Below are 26157 nucleotides of genomic sequence, written 5' to 3'. Positions count from 1 at the left end.
TAGGATAGACTGGCGAATGATACTTAAAGGGTTGATGGTGGATAGGCAATGGCAAACATTTAAAGATCACACTGATCAACTTCAACAATTGTACATCCCTGTCTGGAGTAAAAATAAAACGGGGAAGGTGGCTCAACCGTGGCTAACAAGGGAAATTAAGGATAGTGTTAAATCCAAGGAAGAGGCATATAAATAGGCCAGAAAAAGCAAGAAACCTGAGGACTGGGAGAAATGTAGCATTCAGCAGAGGAGGACAAAGGGTTTAATTCGGAGGGGGAAAATAGAGTACGAGAGGAAGCTTGCTGGGAACATAAAAACTGACTGCAAAAGCTTCTATAGATATGTGAAGAGAAAAAGATTAGTGAAGACAAAGGTAGGTCCCTTGCAGTCAGATTCAGGTGAATTTATAATGGAGAACAAAGAAATGGCAGACCAGTTGAACAAATACTTTGGTTCACTCTTCACGAAGGAAGACACAAATAACCTTCCGGAAATACTAGGGGACTGAGGGTCTAGTGAGAAGGAGGAACTGAAGGAAATCCTTATTAGTCAGGAAATTGTGTTAGAAACATAGAAAATAGCTGCAGGAGTAGGCCATTCGGCCCTTTGAGCCTGCACCGCCATTCAATGAGTTCATGGCTGATCATGCAACTTCAGTACCCCATTCCTGCTTTCTCGCCATACCCCTTGATCCCCCTAGTAGTAAGGACTACATCTAACTCCTTTTTGAATATATTTAGTGAATTGGCCTCAACAACTTTCTGTGGTAGAGAATTCCACAGGTTCACCACTCTCTGGGTGAAGAAGTTTCTCCTCATCTCGGTCCTAAATGGCTTACCCCTTATCCTTAGGCTGTGACCCCTGGTTCTGGACTTCCCCAACATTGGGAACATTCTTCCTGCATCTAACCTGTCTAAACCCATCAGAATTTTAAACGTTTCTATGAGATCCCCTCTCATTCGTCTGAACTCCAGTGAATACAAGCCCAGTTGATCCAGTCCTTCTTGATATGTCAGTCCCGCCATCCCGGGAATCAGTCTGGTGAACCTTCGCTGCACTCCCTCAACAGCAAGAACGTCCTTCCTCAAGTTAGGAGACCAAAACTGTACACAATACTCCAGGTGTGGCCTCACCAAGGCCCTGTACAACTGTAGTAACACCTCCCTGCCCTTGTACTCAAATCCCCTCGCTATGAAGGTCAACATGCCATTTGCTTTCTTAACCGCCTGCTGTACCTGTATGCCAACCTTCAATGACTGATGTACCATGACACCCATATCTCGTTGCACCTCCCCTTTTCCTAATCTGTCACCATTCAGATAATAGTCTGTCTCTCTGTTTTTACCACCAAAGTGGATAACCTCACATTTATCCACATTATACTTCATCTGCCATGCATTTGACCACTCACCTAACCTATCCAAGTCACTCTGCAGCCTCATAGCATCCTCCTCGCAGCTCACACTGCCACCCATCTTCGTGTCATCCGCAAATTTGGAGATACTACATTTAATCCCCTCGTCTAAATCATTAATGTACAATGTAAACAGCTGGGGCCCCAGCACAGAACCTTGCGGTACCCCACTAGTTATTGCCTGCCATTCTGAAAAATACCCATTTACTCCTACTCTTTGCTTCCTGTCTGCCAACCAGTTCTCAATCCACGTCAGCACACTACCCCCCAATCCCATGTGCTTTAACTTTGCACATTAATCTCTTGTGTGGGACCTTGTCAAAAGCCTTCTGAAAGTCCAAATATACCACATCAACTGGTTCTCCCTTGTCCACTGTACTAGAAACATCCTCAAAAAATTCCAGAAGATTTGTCAAGCATGATTTTCCTTTCACAAATCCATGCTGACTTGGACCTATCATGTCACCTCTTTCCAAATGAGCTGCTATTACATCCTTAAAAATTGATTCCATCATTTTATCCACTACTGATGTCAGGCTGACCGGTCTATAATTCCGTGTTTTCTCTCTCCCTCCTTTTTTTTTAAAAGTGGGGTTACATTGGCTACCCTCCACTCCATTGGAACTGATCCAGAGTCTATGGAATGTTGGAAAATGACTGTCAATGCATCCACTATTTCCAAGGCCATCTCCTTAAGTACTCTGGGATGCAGACCATCAGGCCCTGGGGATTTATCGGCCTTCAATCCCATCAATTTCCCCAACACAATTTGCAGACTAATCAGGATTTCCCTCAGTTCCTCCTTCTTACTAGACCCTCTGATCCCCTTTATATCCGGAAGGTTGTTTGTGTGCTCCTTAGTGAATACCGAACCAAAGTACTTGTTCAATTGGTCTGCAATTTCTTTGTTCCCCGTTATGACTTCCCCTGATTCTGACTGCAGGGGACCTACGTTTATCTTTTCTAACCTTTTTTTCTTTACATATCGATAGAAGTTTTTGCAGTCCATTTTAATGTTCCCTGCAAGCTTCTTCTCGTACTCTATTTTCCCTGCCCTAATCAAACCCTTTGTCGTCCTCTGCTGAGTTCTAAATTTCTCCCAGTCCCCGGGTTCGCTGCTATTTTTGGCCAATTTGTATGCCACTTCCTTGACTTTAATACTATCCCTGGTTTCCCTTGATAGCCATGGTTGAGCCACCTTCCCTTTTTTATTTTTACGCCAGACAAGGATGTACAATTGTTGTAGTTCATCCATGCGGTCTCTAAATGTCTGCCATTGCCCATCCACAGTCAACCCCTTAAGTATCATTCGCCAATCTATCCTAGCCAATTCACGCCTCATACCTTCAAAGTTACCCTTCTTTAAGTTCTGGACCATGGTCTCTGAATTAACTGTTTCCTTCTCCATCCTAATGTAGAATTCCACCATATTATGGTCACTCTTCCCCAAGGGGCCTCGCACAACAAGATTGCTAATTAATCCTCTCTCATTACACAACACCCAGTCTAAGATGGCCTCCCCCCTAGTTGGTTCCTCGACATATTGGTCTAGAAAACCATCCCTTATGCACTCCAGGAAATCCTCCTCCACTGTATTGTTTCCAGTTTGGTTAGCCCACTCTATATGCATATTATAGTCACCGATAATAACTGCTGCACCTTTATTGCATGCACCTCTAATTTCCTGTTTGATGCCCTCCCCAACATCACTACTACTGTTTGGAGGTCTGTACACAACTTCCACTAGCGTTTTCTGCCCCTGGGTATTCCGTAGCTCCGCCCATACCGATTTAACACCATCCAAGCTAATGTCTTTCCTTCCAATTGCCTTAATTTCCTCTTTAACCAGCAACACCACCCCGCCTCCTTTTCCTTTCTGTCTATCCTTCCTAAATGTTGAATACCCTTGGATGTTGAGTTCCCAGCCTTGGTCACCCTGGAGCCATGTCTCTGATGCCAACCACATCGTATCCGTTAACTGCTATCTGCACAGTTAATTCGTCCACCTTATTCCGAATACTCCTCGCATTGAGGCACAGAGCCTTCAGGCTTGCCTTTTTAACACACTTAGACCCCTTAGAATTTTGCTGCAAAGTGGCCCTTTTTGTTTGTTGCCTTGGGTTTCTCTGCCCTCCACTTTTACTCATCTCCTTTCTGTCTTTTGCTTCTGTCTCCAATTTGTTTCCCTCTGTCTCCCTGCATTGGTTCCCATCCCCCTGCCATATTAGTTTAACTCCTCCCTAGGTTAGGGAAATTGATGGGATTGAAGGACGATAAATCCCTGGGGTCTGATAGTTTGCATCCCAGAGTATTTAAGGAAGTGGTCCTAGAAATAGTGGATGCATTGGTGATCATTTTCCAACAGTCTATCGACTCTGGATCAGTTCCTATGGACTGGAGGGTAGCTAATGTAACACCACTTTTTTAAAAAGGAGGGAGAGAGAAAACGGGTAATTATAGACCAATTAGCCTGGCATCAGTAGTGGGGAAAATGTTGGAATCAATTATTAAAGATGAAATAGCAGCGCATTTGGAAAGCAGTGACAGGATCGGTCCAAGTCAGCATGGATTTATGAAAGGGAAATCATGCTTGACAAATCTTTGAGAATTTTTTGAGGATGTAACTAGTAGAGTGAACCAGTGGATGTGGTGTATTTGGACTTTCAAAAGGCTTTTGACAAGGTCCCACACAAGAGATTGGTGTGCAAAATCAAAGCACATGGTATTGGTGGTAATGTACTGACGTGGATAGAGAACTGGTCGGCAGACAGGAAACAGAGAGTTGGGATAAACGGGTCCTTTTCAAAATGGCAGGCAGTGACTAGTGGGGTGCCGCAGGGTTCAGTGCTGGGACCCCAGCTATTTACAATATACATCAATGATTTGGATGGAGGAATTGAGTGTAATATCTCCAAGTTTGCAGATGACACTAAGCTGGGTGGCGGTGTGAGCTGTGAGGAGGATGCTAAAAGGCTGCAGGGTGACTTGGACAGGTTAGGTGAGTGGGCAAACGCATGGCAGATGCAGTATAATGTAGATAAATGTGAGGTTATCCACGAAGGCAGAATATTTATCTGAATGGCAGCAGATTAGGAAAAGGGGAGGTGCAATGAGACCTGGGTGTCATGGTTCATCAGTCATTGAAAGTTGGCATGCAGGTACAGCAGGCGGTGAAGAAGGCAAATGGTATGTTGGCCTTCATCGGGGATTTGAGTATAGGAGCAGGGAGGTCTTACTGCAGTTGTACAGAGCCTTGGTGAGGCCTCACCTGGAATATTGTGTACAGTTTTGGTCTCCTCATCTGAGGAAGGACATTCTTGCTATTGAGGGAGTGCAGCGAAGGTTCACCAGACTGATTCCCGGGATGGCAGGACTGACATATGAAGAAAGACTAGAGAGACTAGGCTTATATTCACTGGAATTTAGAAGAATGAGAGGGGATCTCATAGAAACATATAAAATTCTGACCGGATTGGACAGGTTAGAGGCAGGAAGAATGTTCCCGATGTTGGGGGAATCCAGAACCAGGGCTCACAGTCTAAGGATAAGGGGTAAGCCATTTAGGACTGAGATGAGGAGAAACTTCTTCACTCAGAGAGTTGTTAACCTGTGGAATTCCCTACCGCAGAGAGTTGTTGATGCCAGTTCATAGGATATATTCAAGAGAGAGTTAGATATGGCCCTTGCGGCTAAAGGGATCAAGGGGTATGGAGAGAAAGCAGGAAAGGGGTACCGAGGGAATGATCAGCCATGATCTTATTGAATGGTGGTGCAGGCTCGAAGGGCCGAATGGCCTACTCCTGCACCTATTTGCTATGTTTCTATGTAATATGTTAGCATGGATAGCGGATTGGCTCACTAACAGAAAACAGAGAGTCGGAATAAATGGGTCATTTTCTGGTTGGCAAACAGTGACTAGTGGGGTACCACAGGGATCAGTGCTGGAGCCTCAACTATTTACAATCTATATTAATGACTTGGATGAAGGGACTGAGTGTAATGGAGCCAAGTTTGCTGATGATACAAAGATGGATGGAAAACCAAATTGTGAGGAGGACACAGAAAATCTGCAAAGGGATATAGACAGACTAAGTGAGTGGGCAAATACTTGGCAGATGGAGAATAATGAGGGAAAATGTGAGGTTATCCACTTAGGTAGGAAAAATAGAAAAGCTAATTGCAATTTTTCTCCATTTTAAATTCTAAAGTGCTGCAGTACAGAGGGACCTGGGGATCCTTGTGCATGAAACACAAAAAGTTAGTATGCAGGTACAGCAAGTGATCAGGAAGGCAAATGGAATGTTGGCCTTTATTGCAAGGGGGATAGAGTATAAAAGCAGAGAAGTCCTGCTCCAACTGTACAGGGTATTGGTGAGGCCACATCTGGAGTACTGCGTACAGTTTTGGTCTCCTTATTTAAGGAAGGATATACTTGCATTGGAGGCTGTTCAGAGAAGGTTCACTAGGTTGAGTCCGGAGATGAGGGGGGTTGACTTTTTGGTTGGGCCTATACTCATTGGAGTTCAGAAGAATTAGAGGTTATCTTATCAAAACATATAAGATTCTGAGGGGGCTCGACAAGGTGGATGCAGAGAGGATATTTCCACTCATAGGGGAAACTAAAACTAGTGGACATAGTCTCAGAATAAGGGGTCGCCCATTTAAAACTGAGATGAGGAGGAATTCCTTCTCTCTGAGGGTTGTAAATCTGTGGAATTCTCTGCCCCAGAGAGCTGTGGAGGCTGGGGCATTGAAAATATTTAAGATGGAGATAGACAGATTTTTGAGCGATAAAGGAATAAAGGGTTATGGGGAGTGGGCAGGGAAGTGGATCTGAGTCCATGATCAGATCAGTCATGATCTTATTAAATGGTGGAGCAGGCTCGAGGGGCCGAATGGCCGACTCCTGCTCCTATTTCTTATGGTTCTCGCAGACCTCTTGTGGAGAGGAGGCCAGGGGTGTGCTTGATATCCTGTTATCTCACTGGGCCAGGAGAATGCATGTGGGGAAGGTGAGCAAGAGGCAGACAGCTTCATCTACCCACTGTACGCGGTGATAATTGCTCACTTCTACTAACCTGGCTTTTTTCGATGGGTAAAAAGTCATGTCTTTCCTCCGCGGAGGTGGAGTCCCGTGGAGCTTGCTCAGCCAGCTTGCTGGTTGTGGTTGGCATTGTCCAGTGCGAGAGGTCTGTCAGTGTGCAAACCCTCGCCCACCCAGTACCTTTGTGTGATGACCTGTCGCCCCGAGTGTTTAACCCAAGCCACAGGTCGCACTGCTGAATGTTCAATAAATAAAACTCCCAAAGTCGCGAGCACTGCAGGTCAGGACTGAACGGTGGTGCGTGTCGGTTTGTTGGTCTCCTGCGGAAGTGCTGCTCACGACTAACTGCACCTGGTTTTGTCTCTGCCAAGTATTTTGATATTTGCAAGTATTTAAAGTGGGCAGATATGGAAACTGATGGCGTACCTGTGCTTGGGGACAGTGTGCAGTTTCTATTTGAGTTTGTGTGCCGAGGGCGTGGAAGAGATTTCAGTTCAGTGGGTGAATCGGTCGGGGCCGTGTGTTGGTGCTGGTTGTGGGTTGTGCTGATGGGAGCTACGTGGGCAGTGACCTGGGATCACTTGCCCATTGTACAATCAACAGGGTGAACAACGGGGCTGTAATAGATCACCACCAGTTTATTGCCCCCGCGGGGAGGGCGATATTACCCCAATCGGAGTTGGATGTAAATGGTAACCTTGGGGCACCCTGGAAAGGCTCAGTGACCGTGGGCACCAGCCAGTGACATAGCGAGTCGTACCGTTCTGGATCGATCCCTGGTCTCCAGCGGGATCGCATGCCACGATTCCATAGGAAAGCAGGGGAGTTTTCCCTGGTGTCCTGGGGCCAATATTTATCCCTCGACCAACATCACCAGAACAGATTATTTGGTTATTATCACGTTGCTGATTGTCGGAGCTTGCTGCGTGCAAATTGCTTGCTGCGTTTCCCACATTACAACAGTGACTGTTAACAAGGACTTCACTGGCCGTAAAGCACTTTGGGATGTTCTGAGGTGTAATAGGTGCTACAGAAATGCACGTCTTTCGTTCTCGCCCCTGGCCCTTCACCGAGAGGTTTCTCAATAAACTAGAAAGTGGACTGAGAGGATGCGGCCCACTGTTGGTGAGCTCGGGCAGTGCAGTGTGGTTATGTTTGGCTAGAGCTGTCACTCAGCCCTGTGGGTGTGGCCTCGCTCACTGCCTGCCCTCACTCTGCCTGAATATAGCCCACAATGCAAACACACGCCTCTGGCTTTGCATAACGTTGCTGAATAGTCAGGGGGGCGTAGTGTGCAGGCAGATGCTTTCAAGAAATGAGAAGTTCTTCGATTCAGAAAAACATTTCATGGAAGTGATGCGAAATCATTTCATGATGTAGAGGATAAGTTTGTGAGGAACACTGGCAGTTCTGCTTTTCATCGCTTTTACAAATTAGAATAAGCATCAGCTTATTGATGATGTGAATCACACTCACTTTGTGATTGAGTTTTCTCTCCCGAAGGTACCTGGCACAGTTACCCGGGCACTGCCAACCCTTGGGTACAGCCCCAAAACCACCATTCCTCAGGTGTGAGGCCTGTGTTGGCAGGATATTCAGCTGTAGGGGCATCACCTGATGGGCATCTATCAACAGCAGCCACTGGGTAGCGGTCAGGTACGAGTGCTCCGCCTGGTTGAGAGAGAGAGAGAGAGAGAGAGAGAGAGACCGACCATGTATGTTCAGGGCGGGGGAGGGGCAGCATCGGTAAAGAAGAATTGCAAAGTGATTTTTTTTTTAATTCATTCTCGGGATGTGGGCGATGTTGGCAAGGCAGGCATTTATTGCCCATCCCGAGTGGCCCGGAGGAGGGGTGGGCCTTTCGGATCTGTAGCAGTCCATGTTTGTGGTGAGTTTGATACGGCTGAGTGTCTTGTTGGGTCACTTCGGAGTCAGTCACGTTGGTGTGGGACTGGAGTCATATGTAGGCCAGACCGGGTAAGGGCGGCAGACTACCATCCCCAAAGGACACCGTGAACAAGTTGTGTTTTGTTGTCGCTCTGACACCTCCACGGTCACTTTTACTGAGACCAGAGTTTTATTTCCAGATTTTTTTTTTAAACTGAATTTAAATTCTCAAACTACCACTGTGGGATTGGAACTCCCGTTCTCTGGATTATTAGTCCAGTAACATAACCAATAAATGACCATGCTCTCGATATACAAGCACAGGAGACCTGGGAGTGCCTGAACCACACCGTTCTCCCCCTCTTGGGTCCTGAGCTGAGCTTCTGGTCCCAGATCCTCTCCGTCACCCAGACTGCCTATTCCCACCCTCCGTAACATCGCCCTGTCTCCGCCCCTGCCTCAGCTCATCCTTGGCTGAAACCCTCCTCCATCCCTCGCTCACCGCTAGATATGACTATTCCGACGCACTCCTGGCCGGCCTCCCATCTTCCATCCGCCATAAACTTCAGCTCCCCCAAAGCTTGGCTGGCCATATTCTAGCTCCCACTGTCTCGCTCACTGATCGCCCCTGTCCTCGCCAACCCTCTTTGGCTCCCAGTCCTGCAACGCCTCAGATTTAAAACTCTCATGGTTGAGACTGGGTACCACCAGCTTGCAGTGGGTATGTCACTGTAGCAGTAGCTTTGTGATTTCCTGTGTGTCTGAACATGCAAGGTCACCTGTACGGCGGACCCAACTGAACGAAACACGTGCAGTGTGGATAGTTTGTGTTTCCGACCTTTCTCCAGCTCAGTCTGCGCTTGTGAAAATGAAAAGTGCAGCGACATTATCATCATAGGCAGTCCCTCAGTGTGGGAAGCTGTCGACTGAGATTTTATCAACCTGCTGATTAAATGACTGTACCTTTGGTGACTGGTTTGTTATCAGATGGCCATTGGCGGTGTGGTATACATCAACGCTGCTGCTCCAGGTTTCTAATTTGCTCACAGAAGTTGTCTTATTTTAATTTGGCTCGACCTCGCCAGTGTCTTTGGAATGTTTGATGCCGGTTATTCCTGATTTGTATGTACCCTTTGAGAATGGCCTGGGGCTGCAGAGATTCTGCGTGTTTTATAGCTTGTGTACATGCTATTAATACAGTAAAACACCTCCTCGCACAGCAGGAATACTCAACTTCATTGCTGTGATATTTAATACCTGCTTGTCGTGTCCCAGTGTTAAAGTGCGATAGTGTTCTGAGACTGAGCCACTGTGGCCTGTGTTTCGAGTGTCCACCGTCCCCCCAACAGTTTGGGGTCAATCACCGTGTGACCAAGGCTGGGCAGAAGAGGCTGCAGAGCAAGGGCAATACAGCAGCGGTTGGAGATGGGGACTTAAAACACACGTGGCTAGGGGAGCAGAGCAGTGTGGGAGCACCTGTGAGGAGAAAGGACAGGTCACAGTTCAGTGTGGAACCCCTCGTCACAACACCAGTAAACGGAACAAACTGCCTGCTGCCTGTCAGATACCTGGGAGCAGCATGGAGGAATACTCCAGGGAGCAGCGCGAGCTGCGACGGCAGCGAAGAGTGACGTCATCAAGATCCAGGTCGGTGATTGGAGCGTGGCCAGGTACAGCAGGAGCGGCGAGAGGCTGTGGAGGGATGTGATCGGGGCCCAGGGGAGGCGTGAGTTCGGGGCCAGGGGCAGCACGGGCCCAGCCCACACTGCGATATGTGAGCGCACCAGGTCCGTGCAGCAGAGCAGGTCTCCAGTCGTCCTGGGTAACCCTTGCCACTGGACCAAGACCTCGCTCTGTCAAGCCCGTGTGGTGGCTGGTGTGCAACGGTCACCCCACGTTAAACAATCCACCCACAGACATCTTCCACCCTTCAGGGTGTAGGTCAGGATCTGGAATATTAGGTCCTTCATTGGAACACCTGTGAACTTGTCCCTTTTTGGCGTGGAAGCAAGTCACCCTCGATACGAGGGACCGCCTATGATGATGATGATGACTCCACGACCAGCCATATGCTTCCAACATTGTGTTCTTTAGGAGTTGCTTTAGATGTAGATCTGACTTGCTGTTGCTGAACGTCTCCCCATTGGATAAACACACAGACAGGTGTCTCCGTCAGTCACCATTGCCCATTCGCCCCCCCGGCCGCCCCTGACTGCCCTCCCCTCACTCCACAGCTCCCCTCTTTCTCAGGCCTTGTTTGTAATTTGCTCCCCTCCCTCTGCCCTTGGTGACTCTCGGCCATTCGCTCCCACCCCACCAAAGACCCAGCGCCCTGCTCGCTCCTGGCCACGATCGATGGTCCCCTATGCAGTGCCATCGGCAATGTACCAGCAACATACTGACTCTCTCAAAGTAGGAGGCTTGTTGAAAGTGTTTTCCCCTTTTGCCTAATTAGATTCGATTTAATTGGGGGGAGGGGGTAGATTGTCAGTACATTCCCCTCCGCACGGCTGGTCCTCTGGAAGGATCAATGTCTGTCACTGAGCCTGTGCTGAAACCTGCCTCTTGTCTTCGATCTGCAGCGCACTACAGACATGACCATTTGGATGACTTTATCAAAAGTATCAACGGCCACCTGCAGCCGCTCTTCATGGAGATCAGGAAGGGGATGAGTGAGGACGATGGCCGGCAGCATTATGCTCTGGTGAGTGGGAGGCGCGGAGTCCTTGTGGCTTCCACTTCTGGTGGCTGTGGGGGAGCAGACGTCGCTGGGGGTGGGAGGTTGCTGGGGGTGGGAGGTTGCTGGGGGTGGGAGGTTGCTGGGGGTGGGAGGTTGCTGGGGGTGGGGTCACTAGGTTGGGTTCTGTGCCAGCTACAAGCCACAGTCTCCCTCTGGTTTGCCCGTTTCTGGTTTTGTTGCTGTACTGGGGCGTTTGATTCCTGACCCAGGGTTTATAACTTTGAATCCTACCCTTTTGCTTTGTCTCCAGCTGAACATCACAAGATCACGGATGCCATTCAGTGTCCAGGCTTGGCCCATTCCATTGGTAGCTGGGTTTTAGCTCTTCTGCCGGGTGTAGTAAGCTGTCTCCAACATCCCTCTGGGCTCACACCGGGCCTCCTTTATGTTACAGTGGGGCCCGGCACATACTGTCATTTGATTAAACTGAGAGCTCTTGGCTGAGCTGCAATTTTGGAGGAAGGGGTTGTGGAAATGCCAGTGCGCCCAGCTTCTGCAAACCAATTCGAAGAACAGCATTGATAGCAGCTATGGAGAAATGACTGGTCAAGAGTTTCCTGATTTTGATGGCACGGGGGGAGGGGGGGGCTGAAGTGATTTAACAAGGTGAAGTGTATGGTGAATGCATTAGGCTTGAAATGGTGTACATTAAAACATGCAACCTGTGTATGGGGCCGTGATGCTCCTGAACACCCCTGACCCCAGCCTGCCACGAGAACCTTGACCTGATCATTGCACGCAAGACAGCCCGTGTTCACGGGACATTCGCGCTCTCTGACAGTCGCCCTTTTGTGTCCCCACCTGTAGAAAGAGCGCTCGCAGACTGTGAGTCCTTGTAACCTGCCATTAATCGCCCTCTTGCACTGTCTCCAGATTAACCTTGCAGAGACTGAGATCACCAGGATGGCATTCGATTACACCGAAACGGAACTGGAATTGTTCAAGAAAACTGTGAGTACAGCTCAGTGACTCATATTTCAAACGTAGCACTGGTCTGATGTTTACACTTCATCCGGATTTGTGAACTTCCTGTTGTGCAAGTTCTTTCATCGTCATTAAAATCGAAGACCTTTAAATAAGCAGCAGGTTTATAATCGTTTAGCTTGTGGTGAGATTGTTGTGGAGCTCGGAATTGTCCTCAGTGGGTTCTGTACACGGGCTGTTACCAGTAGCCTAGGGTGAACTCTCAGCCACCTTCCTGCTCGCGACACCTGACCCTCTGACCCTCGCTCTCGGGGCACACGCCGGAATAAAGCGACTCTGCACGTGGGCAATAACTCTGCTGTAAATGTGGCAGAATAAATGGAGCCATTCATTGTGGACAAGCTCACCGCATCCGGCCAATGGGAACGTGAAGGGCAGCGACATCTCACTTCTGTCGTGTCATAAACCTGATTGATATCGTACCAGAGAGTTCACCAGCCCCCCTCTCGCTTTCTCGGCCCGTGTACAGGTATCTGCTCCTCTGTCCAACAGGCTCCATCAATCAGCCCTCTATCCCAGGGAGACACATGTTGCGCATTAACGATCAGCCCGGTACTGCTCCTGAGTTGACTGCTCGGGAGGCCGTGTCAATTTGTTTGGTTGATGGGTGAGCGATGTACATCCCTCAGCCTCTCCCGCTTTCATCACTGGAAGTGGCTCCCATACCCTGCTGGAAGTGTCCGAGATTGCCCAGGGCGTTGGGCAGCAGTCTGGGTGTGAGAGCACCTGCCCTCTGCTCCACACGGGTTGGGTTAGGTGGGTAAAGGGGCAGAGACATGGCGAGGGTCACACCACCTGGACAGTAACCTGCTAACCCACGGCGATGGGTTGCAGCCTGGCTAGATGATTGGGAGCAGTTTCACAAGATGCATTCAAAGCCCTTTTGTTTCAGATGGACCTGGTTCTCGAGTCGGAAAGTGGGATGGTCTCTTCCACAGACATCCTCAACCTGGCTGACCAGCTGCAGCCCAAGAAAATGAAGAAGAAAGAAGTGGAGCAGGTGTTGCAGCGGTTCGTGCAGGACAAGTGGCTCTGTGAGGCAAGTGTCGCACAAACACACGCTTCCCCCGAGCACGCGCTCGCTCGCTCGCTCGGTCCCCTGTCCCCCAGAACATGCTGCTGAGTCAAGTGTCGCACAAACACACGCTTCCCCCGAGCACGCGCTCGCTCACTCGCTCGGTCCCCTGTCCCCCAGAACATGCTGCTGTGTCAAGTGTCGCACAAACACACGCTTCCCCCGAGCACGCGCTCACTCGCTCGGTCCCCTGTCCCCCGGAACATGCTGCTGAGTCTGCTGTTTGTTCTCCCTGGTTAGAGTGATGGGGAATACATTCTGAGCACCCGCTGCATTATGGAGCTCGAACAATACATTCGCAACATGTACCAGGACCTGGTGAAGGAGTGTAACATCTGCCACAACATCGCCATCCAGGTACTGCCGGCTGGCACCGCCACAGGGGGAGGGGGACCTTGGTCCTTGCTCTCGGGTGGGGGGTCTGTGACTGAGCTGGGTCCTTGCCCGTGGGGTAGGGAGGTGGGGTGGGGGTCTGTGACTGAGCTGGGTCCTTGCCCCTGGGGTAGGGAGGTGGGGTGGGGGTCTGTGACTGAGCTGTGTCCTTGCCCCTGGGGTAGGGAGGTGGGGTGGGGGTCTGTGACTGAGCTGGGTCCTTGCCCCTGGGGTAGGGAGGTGGGGTGGGGGTCTGTGACTGAGCTGGGTCCTTGCCCCTGGAGTAGGGAGGTGGGGTGAGTCCGAGTTCTCATCCAGCTGGAGGTCAATGTAACCCGAGGGGAATTGGACATTGGTACAGCAAACATCGAGACAGGCCCCCCCCTCCCCCAGTGTGGGATAAAATCAGAGAACACTGGAAATCTCAGCGGGTCGGGCAGCGTCTGTGGAGACAGAAACAGCGTTAATGTTTCAGGTCGCTGACCCTTTGCCAGAATTGGAAAATGTTGGAGGTTTTGCGAGGTTTTAAACAAGTGTAGGGAAAGGGGGAGGAAAGCACAAAAGTGAAGGTCTGTGATGATTAAATGACAAAGGGATGATAGTGCAAAGCAAAAGGAGGTGGTAATGGGGCAAGGAAAGAAGAGGTGTTAATGGGAAGAGCTGCCGTGTGATAAATATGGGCAGTGGTTAGGGTCTGAAATTGTTGAACTCGATGTTGAGTCCCGGAGGCTGTAAAGTGCCTGAACGAAAGATGAGGTGCTGTTCCTTGCGGTGAGCTCCGTTGGAACAGTGCAGGAGACCGAGGACGGAGAGGTCAGAGTGTGAGTGGAGCGGGGAATTAAAGTGACAGGCGACCGGAAGCTCAGGGTCACACTTACGGACTGAACGGAGGTGTTCCACAAAGCGCTCACCCAATCTACGCTCGGTCTCCCCAATGTAGAGACCACACCGTGAGCAGTGAACACAGTATACTGAATTGACAGAAGTACAAGTAAATCACTGTTTCACCGGGAAGGAGTGTTTGGGCCCTGGACAGTGGGAAGGGAGGAGGTCAAAGGGCAGGTGTTGCATCTCCTGCACTTGCACGGGAAGGTGCCGTGGGAAGGGGAGGGGGAGCTGGGGGTGACTGCGGAATGGACCAGGGGGTCACGGAGGGGGCGATCCCTTTGGAATGCTGAGAGGGGAGGGGAGGGGGAGATGTGATCGATGGTGGGATCACACTGGAGGTGGCGGAAATGGCAGAGGATGATCCGTTGAACGTGGAGACTGGTGGGGTGAAAGGTGAGGACAAGGGGAACCCTGTCATGGTTCTGGGAGGGAGGGGAAGGGGAGAGAATGGACACGGTCGAGGGCCATGTTAACCACGGGGAGGAGAATCCTCTGTTGTGGAAAAAAGACACATCGGAAGCACTAGTGTGGAGATGTATCAGAATCTAGTATCAGAATAGATGCAACGGACACTGAGTGTGTTGGGCCTTTACCCCCAGCCCAGCCTCTGTGTGTGTGTGTGTGATCCACTCCCAGCCCAGCCAGTGTGTGTGTGTGATCCACTCCCAGCCCAGCCTGTGTGTGTGGGATCTACCCCCAGCCCAGCCAGTGTGTGTGTGTGGGATCTACCCCCAGCCCAGCCAGTGTGTGTGGGATCTACCCCCAGCCCAGCCAGTGTGTGTGTGTGTGGGATCCACTCCCAGCCCAGCCAGTGTGTGTGTGTGTGTGATCCACTCCCAGCCCAGCCAGTGTGTGTGTGTGGGATCCACCCCAGCCCAGCCAGTGTGTGTGTGTGGGATCTACCCCCAGCCCAGCCAGTGTGTGTGTGTGGGATCCACCCCCAGCCCAGCCAGTGTGTGTGTGGGATCTACCCCCAGCCCAGCCAGTGTGTGTGTGGGATCTACCCCCAGCCCAGCCAGTGTGTGTGTGGGATCCACTCCCAGCCCAGCCAGTGTGTGTGGGTTCCACTCCCAGCCCAGTCAGTGTGTGTGGGATCCACCCCCAGCCCAGCCAGTGTGTGTGCGATCTACCCCAGCCCAGCCAGTGTGTGTGGGATCCACTCCCAGCCCAGCCAGTGTGCGTGCGATCTACCCCAGCCCAGCCAGTGTGTGTGTGTGTGGGATCCACTCCCAGCCCAGCCAGTGTGTGTGTGTGGGATCCACTCCCAGCCCAGCCAGTGTGTGTGTGTGGGATCTACCCCCAGCCCAGCCAGTGTGTGTGTGTGGGATCTACCCCCAGCCCAGCCAGTGTGTGTGTGTGGGATCTACCCCCAGCCCAGCCAGTGTGTGTGGGATCTACCCCCAGCCCAGCCAGTGTGTGTGGGATCCACTCCCAGCCCAGCCAGTGTGTGTGGGATCTACCCCCAGCCCAGCCAGTGTGTGTGCGATCTACCCCAGCCCAGCCAGTGTGTGTGGGATCCACTCCCAGCCCAGCCAGTGTGTGTGTGTGTGTGATCCACTCCCAGCCCAGCCAGTGTGTGTGTGTGGAATCCACCCACAGCCCAGCCAGTGTGTGTGGGATCTACCCCCAGCCCAGCCAGCCAGTGTGTGTGTGTGGGATCTACCCCCAGCCCAGCCAGTGTGTGTGTGTGGGATCTACCCCCAGCCCAGCCAGTGTGTGTGTGGGATCCACTCCCAGCCCAGCCAGTGTGTGTGGGTTCCACTCCCAGCCCAGTCAGTGTGTGTGGGATCCACCCCCAGCCCAGCCAGTGTGTGTGCGATCTACCCCAGCCCAGCCAGTGTGTGTGGGATCCACTCCCAGCCCAGCCAGTGTGCGTGCGATCTACCCCAGCCCAGCCAGTGTGTGTGTGTGTGGGATCCACTCCCAGCCCAGCCAGTGTGTGTGTGTGGGATCCACTCCCAGCCCAGCCAGTGTGTGTGTGTGGGATCTACCCCCAGCCCAGCCAGTGTGTGTGTGTGGGATCTACCCCCAGCCCAGCCAGTGTGTGTGTGTGGGATCTACCCCCAGCCCAGCCAGTGTGTGTGGGATCTACCCCCAGCCCAGCCAGTGTGTGTGGGATCCACTCCCAGCCCAGCCAGTGTGTGTGGGATCTACCCCCAGCCCAGCCAGTGTGTGTGCGATCTACCCCAGCCCAGCCAGTGTGTGTGGGATCCACTCCCAGCCCAGCCAGTGTGTGTGTGTGTGTGATCCACTCCCAGCCCAGCCAGTGTGTGTGTGTGGAATCCACCCACAGCCCAGCCAGTGTGTGTGGGATCTACCCCCAGCCCAGCCAGCCAGTGTGTGTGTGTGATCCACTCCCAGCCCAGCCAGTGTGTGTGTGTGGGATCCACCCACAGCCCAGCCAGTGTGTGTGGGATCTACCCCCAGCCCAGCCAGCCAGTGTGTGTGTGGGATCCACTCCCAGCCCAGCCAGTGTGTGTGGGATCCACTCCCAGCCCAGCCAGTGTGTGTGGGATCCACTCCCAGCCCAGCCAGTGTGTGTGGGATCCACTCCCAGCCCAGCCAGTGTGTGTGGGATCTACCCCCAGCCCAGCCAGTGTGTGTGGGATCTACCCCCAGTCCAGCCAGTGTGTGTGTGTGGGATCCCCTCCCAGCCCCGCCAGTGTGTGTGGGATCAACCCCAGCCCAGCCAGTGTGTGTGTGTGGGATCCCCTCCCAGCCCCGCCAGTGTGTGTGGGATCCACTCCCAGCCCAGCCAGTGTGTGTGTGTGTGTGGGATCCACTCCCCAGTGTTATCTTCACTATCCCCGCTATTTGATTATATTTCTTTACATTGCGTTTTATTTCCAGGGCCAAACATGCGAGGTCTGTGGAGCTAAAGTCCATCTCCCCTGTGCTGCCAAATACTTCTGTGGTCGGGAGGAGCCTTGCTGTCCAAAGTGTAGGCAGTTCTGGCCTCACGAGATCCCAGGTAAGGGCTGTTTAGTCAGCTGGATTATATAAAGTGGTTAATTAGTGCTGGTCAGTGCACACACCGAATGCACCTCTAACCAGCTGGAGTGCAGATGGTTGGAAGCTGCCTCTTGCCCAAGGTCACCCTGTTGCATTCTGTTTCCAAAGGACTGTGAAGGGCAGTATGTTATTTAAAGTCCGTGGATTTTAAAGTCAGACGGGAAGAATCACACCGTCCTTGGAACCCAACAAAATAAAATCTACAGATTATTCAAGCGATGGATTAGTATTATTCACCGAACCACTTGTTTCTGTTCTGGATTTAGGTTTAGGGAATGAAGCTGGGCAGGTGCAAGGGCTATCAGTGGGAGAGCACTTAGTGACATTAATTCAGCTAGATTCAAGGTAGTTATGGAAAAGGACAAAGGTGGACCAGGAATAAAAGCTCTCAATTGGGGAAGAGCCAATTTTGAGAGGTGATTTGGCCGAGGTGGACTGGAAGTGGGTACTTGATGGGAAATGAGAGTCAGAGCAGTGGGAGGTATTCCAGGAGGAGATCCTGAGGGTACAGAGCAAGTATGTTCCCTAAAGACAAAGGCTGGGGCTAATAAATCTAGAGCCCCTGGATATCAAGGGACATACAGGGGAAGATAAAGAGAAAAAGGGAAGCTTATGACAGATACCGAGGGCTCAATACTGCAGAGACTCGAGAGGAGTGTAGAAAGTGCAGGGGTGCAGTTATAAAGGAAATTGGAAAGCAAAGAGAGAGCATGAAAAAATGTTGGCAAGTTAAAATCAAGGAAAATTAAAGATGTTTTATAAATACATTAAGAGCAAGAGGATAACTAAATAAAGGGTAGGGCCTATTAAGAGACCATGAGGGTAATCTGTGTGTGGAGGTGGAACTAGGGGACACAGTCTAAGGATAAGGGGTAGGCCATTTAGGACTGAGATGAGGAGAAACTTCTTCACTCAGACAGTTGTTGACCTGTGGAATTCCCTGCCGCAGAGAGTTGTTGAGGCCAGTTCATTGGATATATTCAAGAGGGAGTTAGATGTGGCCCTTACGGCTAAAGGGATCAAGGGGTATGAAGAGAAAGCAGGTAAGGGGTACTGAGGGAATGATCAGCCATGATCTTATTGAATGGTGGTGCAGGCTCGAAGGGCTGAATGGCCTACTCCTGCACCTATTTTCTATGTGGGTATGGTTCTTAATGAATACTTTGCGTCTGTTTTCACAAAAGAGAGGGGCGATGCAGATACTGCTATCGAGGAGGAGGAGTGTGAAATATTAGATGAAATAAACATAGTGAGAGAGGAAGTATTAAGGGGTTTAGCAGCTTTGAAAGTGGATAAATCCCCAGGCCTGGATGAAATGCATCCCAGGCTGTTAAGCGAAGCAAAAGAGAAAATAGCAGAGGCTCTGACCATCATTTTCCAGTCCCCTCAGGTGTGATGCCAGAGGACTAGAGGACTGCTCACGTTGTACCTTTGTTTAAAAAGGGAGAAAGGGATAGACCGAGTAATTACAGGCCAGTCAGCCTAACCTCGCTGGTGGGAAAATTGGGAAAAATCCTGAAGGACAGCATTAATCTTTATTTAGAAAGACACGGATTAATCAAGGACAGTCTGATTTAATTTGATTGAATTTTTTGAGGAGGTAACCAGGAGGGTCGATGAGGGCAGTGTGTATGATGTTGTGTATATGGATTTTAGCAAACCTTTTGCTGAGGTCCCACATGGCAGACTGGTCACGAAAGTAAAAGCCCATGGGATCCAGGGCAAAGTGGGAAGTTGGATGCAGAATTGGCTCAGAGGTAGGAAGCAAAGGGTAATGGTTGATGGATGTTTTTGTGACTGGAAGGATGTTTCCAGTGGGGTTCCGCAGGGCTCATTGCTGGGTCCCTTTGCATTTTGTGCATATCAATGACTTGGACTTGAATGTAGGGGGTATGATTAAGAAGTTTGCAGATGACACTAAAATCGGCTGTGTGGTTGATAATGAAGAAGAAAGCTGCGGACTGCAGGAAGATATTAATGAACTGGTCAGGTGGGCAGAACAGTGGCAAATGGAACTCAATCTGGAGAAGTGTGAGGTAATGCATTGGGGAGGGCTACCAAGGCAAGGGAATACACTTTAAATGGTAGGACACTGAGAAGTGTAGATGAACAAAGGGACCTGGGAGTGCAGGTCCACAGATCCCTGAAGGTAGCAGGCCAGGTAGATAAGGTGGTTAAGAAGGCATACGGAATACTTGCCTTTATTAGCCAAGGTATAAAATACAAGAGCAGGGGTGTTAGGCTTGAACTGTATAAAACACTGGTTAGACCGCAGCTGGAGTACTGCGTGCATTTCTGGTCACTGCATTCCAAGAAGGATGTGATTGCACTGGAGAGGGTGCAGAGGAGATTTACGAGGATGTTGCCTGGACTGGAGAATCTTGGTTATGAGAACAGATTGGATAGGCTGGGTTTGTTAAAGCACATGGTATTGGGGGTAATGTACTGAAGTGAGAACTGGTCGGCAGACAGGAAGCAGAGAGTCTGGATAAACGGGTCCTTTTCAGAATGGCAGCCAGTGACTAGTGGGGTGCTGCAGGGCTCAGTGCTGAGACCCCAGCTATTTACAATATACATCAATGATTTAGATGAAGGAATTGAGTGTAATATCTCCAAGGTTGCAGGTGACACTAAGCTGTGAGCTGTGAGGAGGATGCTGAGAGGCTGCAGGGTGATTTGGACAGGTTAGGTGAGTGGGCAAATGCATGGCAGATGCAGTATAATGTGGATAAATGTGAGGTTATCCATTTTGGTGGCAAAAACACAAAGGCAGACTATTATCTGAATGGTGGCAGATTAGGAAAAGGGGAGGTGCAACGAGACCTGGGTGTCATGGTACATCAGTCATTGAAAGTTGGCATGCAGGTACAGCAGGCGGTGAAGAAGGCAAATGTTATGTTGGCCTTCATAGCTAGGGGTTTTGAGTATAGGAGCAGGGAGATCTTACTGCAGTTGTACAGGGCCTTAGTGAGGCCACACCTGGAATATTGTGTTCAGTTTTGGTCTCCTAATTTGAGGAAGGACGTTCTTGCTATTGAGGGAGTGCAGCGAAGGTTCACCAGACTGATTCCCGGGATGGCTGGACTGACCTATGATGAGAGACTGGATCGACTGGGCCTTTATTCACTGGAGTTTAGAAGGATCAGAGGGGATCTCATAGAAACATATAAAATTCTGACGGGACGGGACAGGTTAGACGCAGGTAGAATGTTCCTGATGTTGGGGAAGTCCATAACCAGGGGTCATAGTCCAAGGATAAGGAGTAGGCCATTTAGGACTGAGATGAGGAAAAACTTCCTCACTCAGAGAGTTGTTAACCTGTGGAATTCCCTACTGCAGAGAGTTGTTGATGCCAGTTCATAGGATATATTCAAGAGGGAGTTAGATATGGCCCTTACGGCTAAATGGATCAAGGGGTATGGAGAGAAAGCAGGAAAGGGGTACTGAGGGAATGATCAGCCATGATCTTATTGAATGGTGGTGCAGGCTCGAAGGGCCGAATGGCCTACTCCTGCACCTATTTTCTATGTTTTCTTTGCAACAGAGGAGCCTGAGGGGAGACCTGATTGAGGTGTATAAAATGATGATGGGCCTGGATAGAGTGGATAGGAAGGACCTGTTTCTCTTGACAGAGGGGTCAACAACCAGGGGGCATAGATTTAAAGTAATTGGGGGGAGGTTTAGAGGGGATTTGAGGGGAAATGTCTTCACCCAGAGGGTGGTGGGGGTCTGGAACTCACTGCCTGAAAGGGTGGTAGAGGCAGAAACCCTCACCACATTTAAACAGTACTTGGATGTGCTCCTGAAGTGCCGTAACCTGCAGGGCTACGGACCCAGAGCGGGAAGGTGGGATTAGGCCGGGTAGCTCTTGGTCAGCCGGTACGGACACGATGGGCCGAATGGCCTCCTCCCGTGCTGTAACTTTCTATGTATGCAAGCTGTTGGCAGGAGCTGGGGGTCCAAGCTCTGTATTGTGGTCTTTCAATTTCAATTCTGTGCCTCACAGTAACGCTCGGGGTTTCATTGTTTGCAAAGTAACGCGACAAATCTCTCGTGCGTGCTCACTTAACCCCAGTTCTTCTCTTCCCCCAGTTGTCAACAGGCCCGAGCCGTCCATGCTCCCCCCGACCTCCACACCCAAGGTGCGACGCCGCTGCCGGGACTGAGGCGCTGGGACAAGCAGAGGCCAAGGATGGCCGCTTCAAATCTGCAGAGAGAGGGAATCTGAGGGAGGGAGGGAATCGGAGGGAGGGAGGGAGGGAGGGAATCGGAGGGAGGGAGGGAGGGAATCGGAGGGAGGGAGGGAGGGAAGGGGAGCATTGAGTTGTGCTCCGAGATGGAGCTTGAGGCTTTAGCCCATGAGCGACAGTGCCTGCTGTCAGTAAGCTGGTGTTGGGGAGGTAGCACCTCCCCAATATCCTGAACCCCGTATTTTAACGGCATTGTGTTATGTTACAGTGCAGGACATGTGGGGTCGCCCCCATCATACACCAGCTCTGTACAGCCCCGCAGTCCCATTCTGCTCGCTTGCTCTTTGCCGAGAGTCCGCTCTGATCCGTGTGTTGTGGGATCCTATGGGCTCCCCGTGCCCTCTCCATTGGGTCCCATCTTGGACAGAAAGCTTCATTTGAAATCTTGTTTCCATCAACAGGCACGATAAAATGATGATCTGTTGCTGAATTAAATGTAAACAAAATAAAAAAACTTTTTTTAAACTGGTTGTGTTTTTCCCTTCAACCTCGCACTCCATCGTACAGGGCTGGGCCAGTCCCTCGCACTCCTCCATCGTACAGGGCTGGGCCAGTCCCTCGCACTCCTCCATCGTACAGGGCTGGGCCAGTCCCTCGCACTCCTCCATCGTACAGGGCTGGGCCAGTCCCTCGCACTCCTCCATCGTACAGGGCTGGGCCAGTCCCTCGCACTCCTCCATCGTACAGTGCTGGGCCAGTCCCTCGCACTCCTCCATCGTACAGGGCTGGGCCAGTCCCTCGCACCCCTCCATCGTACAGGGCTGGGCCAGTCCCTCGCACTCCTCCATCGTACAGAGCTGGGCCAATCCCTCGCACTCCTCCATCGTACAGGGCTGGGCCAGTCCCTCGCACTCCTCCATCGTACAGGGCTGGGCCAATCCCTCGCACTCCTCCATCGTACGGCGATGGGCCAGTCCCTCGCACTCCATCATACAGGGCTGGGCCAGTCCCTCGCACTCCTCCATCGTACAGGGCTGGGCCAGTCCCTCGCACTCCATCGTACGGCGAGGGGCCAGTCCCTCGCACTCCTCCATCGTACAGGGCTGGGCCAGTCCCTCGCACTCCTCCATCGTACAGGGCTGGGCCAGTCCCTCGCACTCCTCCATCGTACAGGGCTGGGCCAGTCCCTCGCACTCCTCCATCGTACAGGGCTGGGCCAGTCCCTCGCACTCCTCCATCGTACAGGGCTGGGCCAGTCCCTCGCACTCCTCCATCGTACAGGGCTGGGCCAGTCCCTCGCACTCCTCCATCGTACAGGGCTGGGCCAGTCCCTCGCACTCCTCCATCGTACAGGGCTGGGCCAGTCCCTCGCACTCCTCCATCGTACAGGGCTGGGCCAGTCCCTCGCACTCCTCCATCGTACAGGGCTGGGCCAGTCCCTCGCACTCCTCCATCGTACAGGGCTGGGCCAGTCCCTCGCACTCCTCCATCGTACAGGGCTGGGCCAGTCCCTCGCACTCCTCCATCGTACAGGGCTGGGCCAATCCCTCGCATTCCTCCATCGTACAGGGCTGGGCCAGTCCCTCGCATTCCTCCATCGTACAGGGCTGGGCCAATCCCTCGCACTCCTCCATCGTACAGGGCTGGGCCAGTCCCTCGCATTCCTCCATCGTACAGGGCTGGGCCAGTCCCTCGCACTCCTCCATCGTACAGGGCTGGGCCCGTCCCTTGCACTCCTCCATCGTACACCATCGTACAGGGCTGGGCCCGTCCCTTGCACTCCTCCATCGTACACCATCGTACAGGGCTGGGCCAATCCCTCGCACTCCTCCATCATACAGGGCTGGGCCAGTCCCTCGCACTCCTCCATCGTACAGGGCTGGGCCAGTCCCTCACACTCCTCCATCGTACAGGGCTGGGCCAATCCCTCGCACTCCTCCATCGTACAGGGCTGGGCCGATCCCTCGCACTCCATCGTACGGCGATGGGCCAGTCCCTCGCACTCCTCCATCGTACAGGGCTGGGCCAGTCCCTCACACTCCTCCATCGTACAGGGCTGGGCCAATCCCTCACACTCCTCCATCGTACAGGGCTGGGCCAATCCCTCGCACTCCTCCATCGTACAGGGCTGGGCCGATCCCTCGCACTCCATCGTACGGCGATGGGCCAGTCCCTCGCACTCCTCCATCGTTCAGGGCCGAGCCAGTCCCTCACACTCCTCCATCGTACAGGGCTGGGCCAATCCCTCGCACTCCTCCATCGTACAGGGCTGGGCCGATCCCTCGCACTCCATCGTACGGCGATGGGCCAGTCCCTCACACTCCTCCATCGTACAGGGCTGGGCCAGTCCCTCGCACTCCATCGTACGGCGATGGGCAGATCACTAGGGCCGATTAAAGTACTAAGCCCGAAACATCACCAGAACTCCAGCTGAACTGAGTGAGTGACCTGTAACTGGTACTTGAGCACCCCTCTAACAGCACCGAGACCTACTGAATCCCTCACCCCAGCTTCATGTGGTTAGCACCTTGACCAAAGCAAACACTGTGATACGTAAAGGAACGAGGCCACAAGATGAGTATGAAGGACAGGACGTTGGCTGTTAGCGGCCATAATCATCGGCTCACGCAAAACTCTTCAGAGAATGGGACAGCACAGCAGGAGGCCATTCGGCCCATCGTGCCTGTGACCGAGCGATCCAATCAGTCCCACTCCCCCGCCTCCCAACAGTCCTGCAAATTTTTCCTTACCAACTATTTATCCAATTCCCGGTTTGAAAGTTACTGTTGAATCTGCTCCCACCGGCCTTTCAGCGCGTTCCCGATCACAACAACTCGCTGCGTAAAAATTCTCCCCTTGCTTCTGGTTCTTTTACTGATTACCTTAAATCTGCATCCTTTGGTTCTGGGCCCGTCTGCCAGTGGAAACGGTCTCTCCTTACTCTATAAAAACCCTTGCTGATTTTGACCCTAACCCTATATCAAATCTCCTGTTAACCGCACCCGCTTGAAGGATAACATTGCTTCTCCAGTCCATCCACGTAACTGAAGTCTCTCATAACAACATAAAGGAATAGGAGCAGGAGTCGGCCATTCGGCCCCTCGAGCCTGCTCCACCATTCAATAAGATCACGGCTGATCATCGATTTCAACTCCACTTTCCCGCCCGATCGCCATATCCCTTGATTCCCTTAATATCCTAAAATCTATCGATCTCAGCCTTGAATATACTCAAAGACTGAGCCTCCACAGCCCTCTGGGGCAGAGAATTCCAAAGATTCACCACCCTCTGAGTGAAGAAATTTCTTCTCATCTCAGTCCTAAATGGCCGACCCCTTATCCTGAGACTGTGACCCCTGGTTCTAGACTCTCCAGCCCCGGGGGAAACATCCTCCCTGCATCTACCCTGTCAAGTCCCATAGTTATTTTACATGTTTCAATGAGATCACCTCTCATTCTTCTAAACTCCAGAGAATATCGGCCTAGTCTGCTCAATCTCTCCTCATAGGACAATCCCCCCATCCCAGGAATCAGTCTGGTGAACCTTCGTTGCATTCGCTCGAGGGCAAGTATATCCTTCCTTACATAAGGAGACCGACACTGTGCACAATACTCCAGTTGTGGTCTCTCCAGGGCCCTGTATAATCGCAGTAAGACATCTTTACTCTTATTCTCAATCTTTTTGTAACTAAAGCTAACATACCATTTGCTTTCCTGATTGCTTGCTGTAGCTGCATGTTGACTCATCCATGGTACCATTCTAGTAAATCTCTTCTGCCCCCTCTACAAGGTCTTGTCATCAGTGTTCCCCATAATTTTCTTTTTTGGGTCCATTCAAAGTTTCGCACATGGGTGAAATTTCACGTTGGAAGAGTGGTCCTGGGCTGCTTGGGATCAGCAGACCAGCGAGAGGGAATGTTGCCAGACAGCCTTCCTAACGAGCGGTGTGCAGAACTGGACACAATACCCCAGTGTGATGCCTGACCAGTGATTTCGAAAGGTTTAACATAACCTCCTTGCTTTTGTACACTTTGCCTTTTAATAAAACCATCTGCTTTTTAACAGCCTTCTCAACTTATTCTGCCACTTTCAAAGATTTGTGTACATATACCCCCAGGTCTCTCTGTCCATGCACCCCCTTTACAATTGCACCATTTAGTTCATATTGCCGCTACATTTTCCAACCAAAATGTATCACTTTCCTGCGCTAAATTCTATCTGCAATCTGTCTCTGTCCTCTTGCAGTCTATCACCTTCCTCCAAATTTGCAGTAATAGTGTGGAGCGCAAACTCATGGAATGTGGACAAGATGGTTTTCTAGATCCACATGTTGAGGAACCAAATAGGGAGCAGGCTATTTTAGATCCAGTATTGTATAACGAGAAAGGGTTCATTAATCAGATTGTGGTTTTTTAAAAAAAAGGCCTTGGGGGGGGAAGAGTGACCATAATATGATAGAATTTTATATTAAGTTTGAAAGTGATTTAATTAAATCCAAAACTGAGGATCTAAACAGCAAACTACATGGGTATGAGGGGTGAGCTGACTCAGG

At 51.2% G+C, this 26157-nt stretch overlaps 2 protein-coding genes across 4 annotated transcripts in view; one reads left to right on the top strand and one right to left on the bottom strand.

The window, feature by feature from the left end:
* The window catches only part of nsmce1 (NSE1 homolog, SMC5-SMC6 complex component), a 41487-nt gene extending 19356 nt beyond the window's left edge, over nucleotides 1-22131 (top strand). For 2 of the 3 annotated variants that reach the window (XM_070901465.1, XM_070901464.1), the window contains exons 3-8: nucleotides 10928-11049; nucleotides 11959-12036; nucleotides 12962-13108; nucleotides 13385-13501; nucleotides 17255-17375; nucleotides 21509-22131. In XM_070901465.1, coding sequence (XP_070757566.1) covers nucleotides 10928-11049; nucleotides 11959-12036; nucleotides 12962-13108; nucleotides 13385-13501; nucleotides 17255-17375; nucleotides 21509-21582 — 659 coding nt within the window. In that variant the 3' untranslated portion in view covers nucleotides 21583-22131. The remainder of the gene's footprint in view (nucleotides 1-10927; nucleotides 11050-11958; nucleotides 12037-12961; nucleotides 13109-13384; nucleotides 13502-17254; nucleotides 17376-21508) is intronic. The other variant, XM_070901466.1, reaches the window with a different exon arrangement.
* Nucleotides 22132-22149: 18 nt separating this feature from the next.
* Nucleotides 22150-23394, bottom strand: LOC139225815 (PE-PGRS family protein PE_PGRS16-like). The gene has a single exon (XM_070856659.1). The coding sequence runs from the start codon at nucleotides 23392-23394 to the stop codon at nucleotides 22150-22152; it is 1245 nt and encodes a 414-aa protein (XP_070712760.1).
* Nucleotides 23395-26157: the final 2763 nt, after the last annotated feature.

Source organism: Pristiophorus japonicus, chromosome 15 (assembly GCF_044704955.1).
Source record: "Pristiophorus japonicus isolate sPriJap1 chromosome 15, sPriJap1.hap1, whole genome shotgun sequence".
Taxonomy (NCBI): Eukaryota; Metazoa; Chordata; class Chondrichthyes; family Pristiophoridae; genus Pristiophorus; species Pristiophorus japonicus.
Note: the sequence above shows the minus strand (reverse complement) of the source record. Positions and strands in the feature narration are given on the sequence as shown.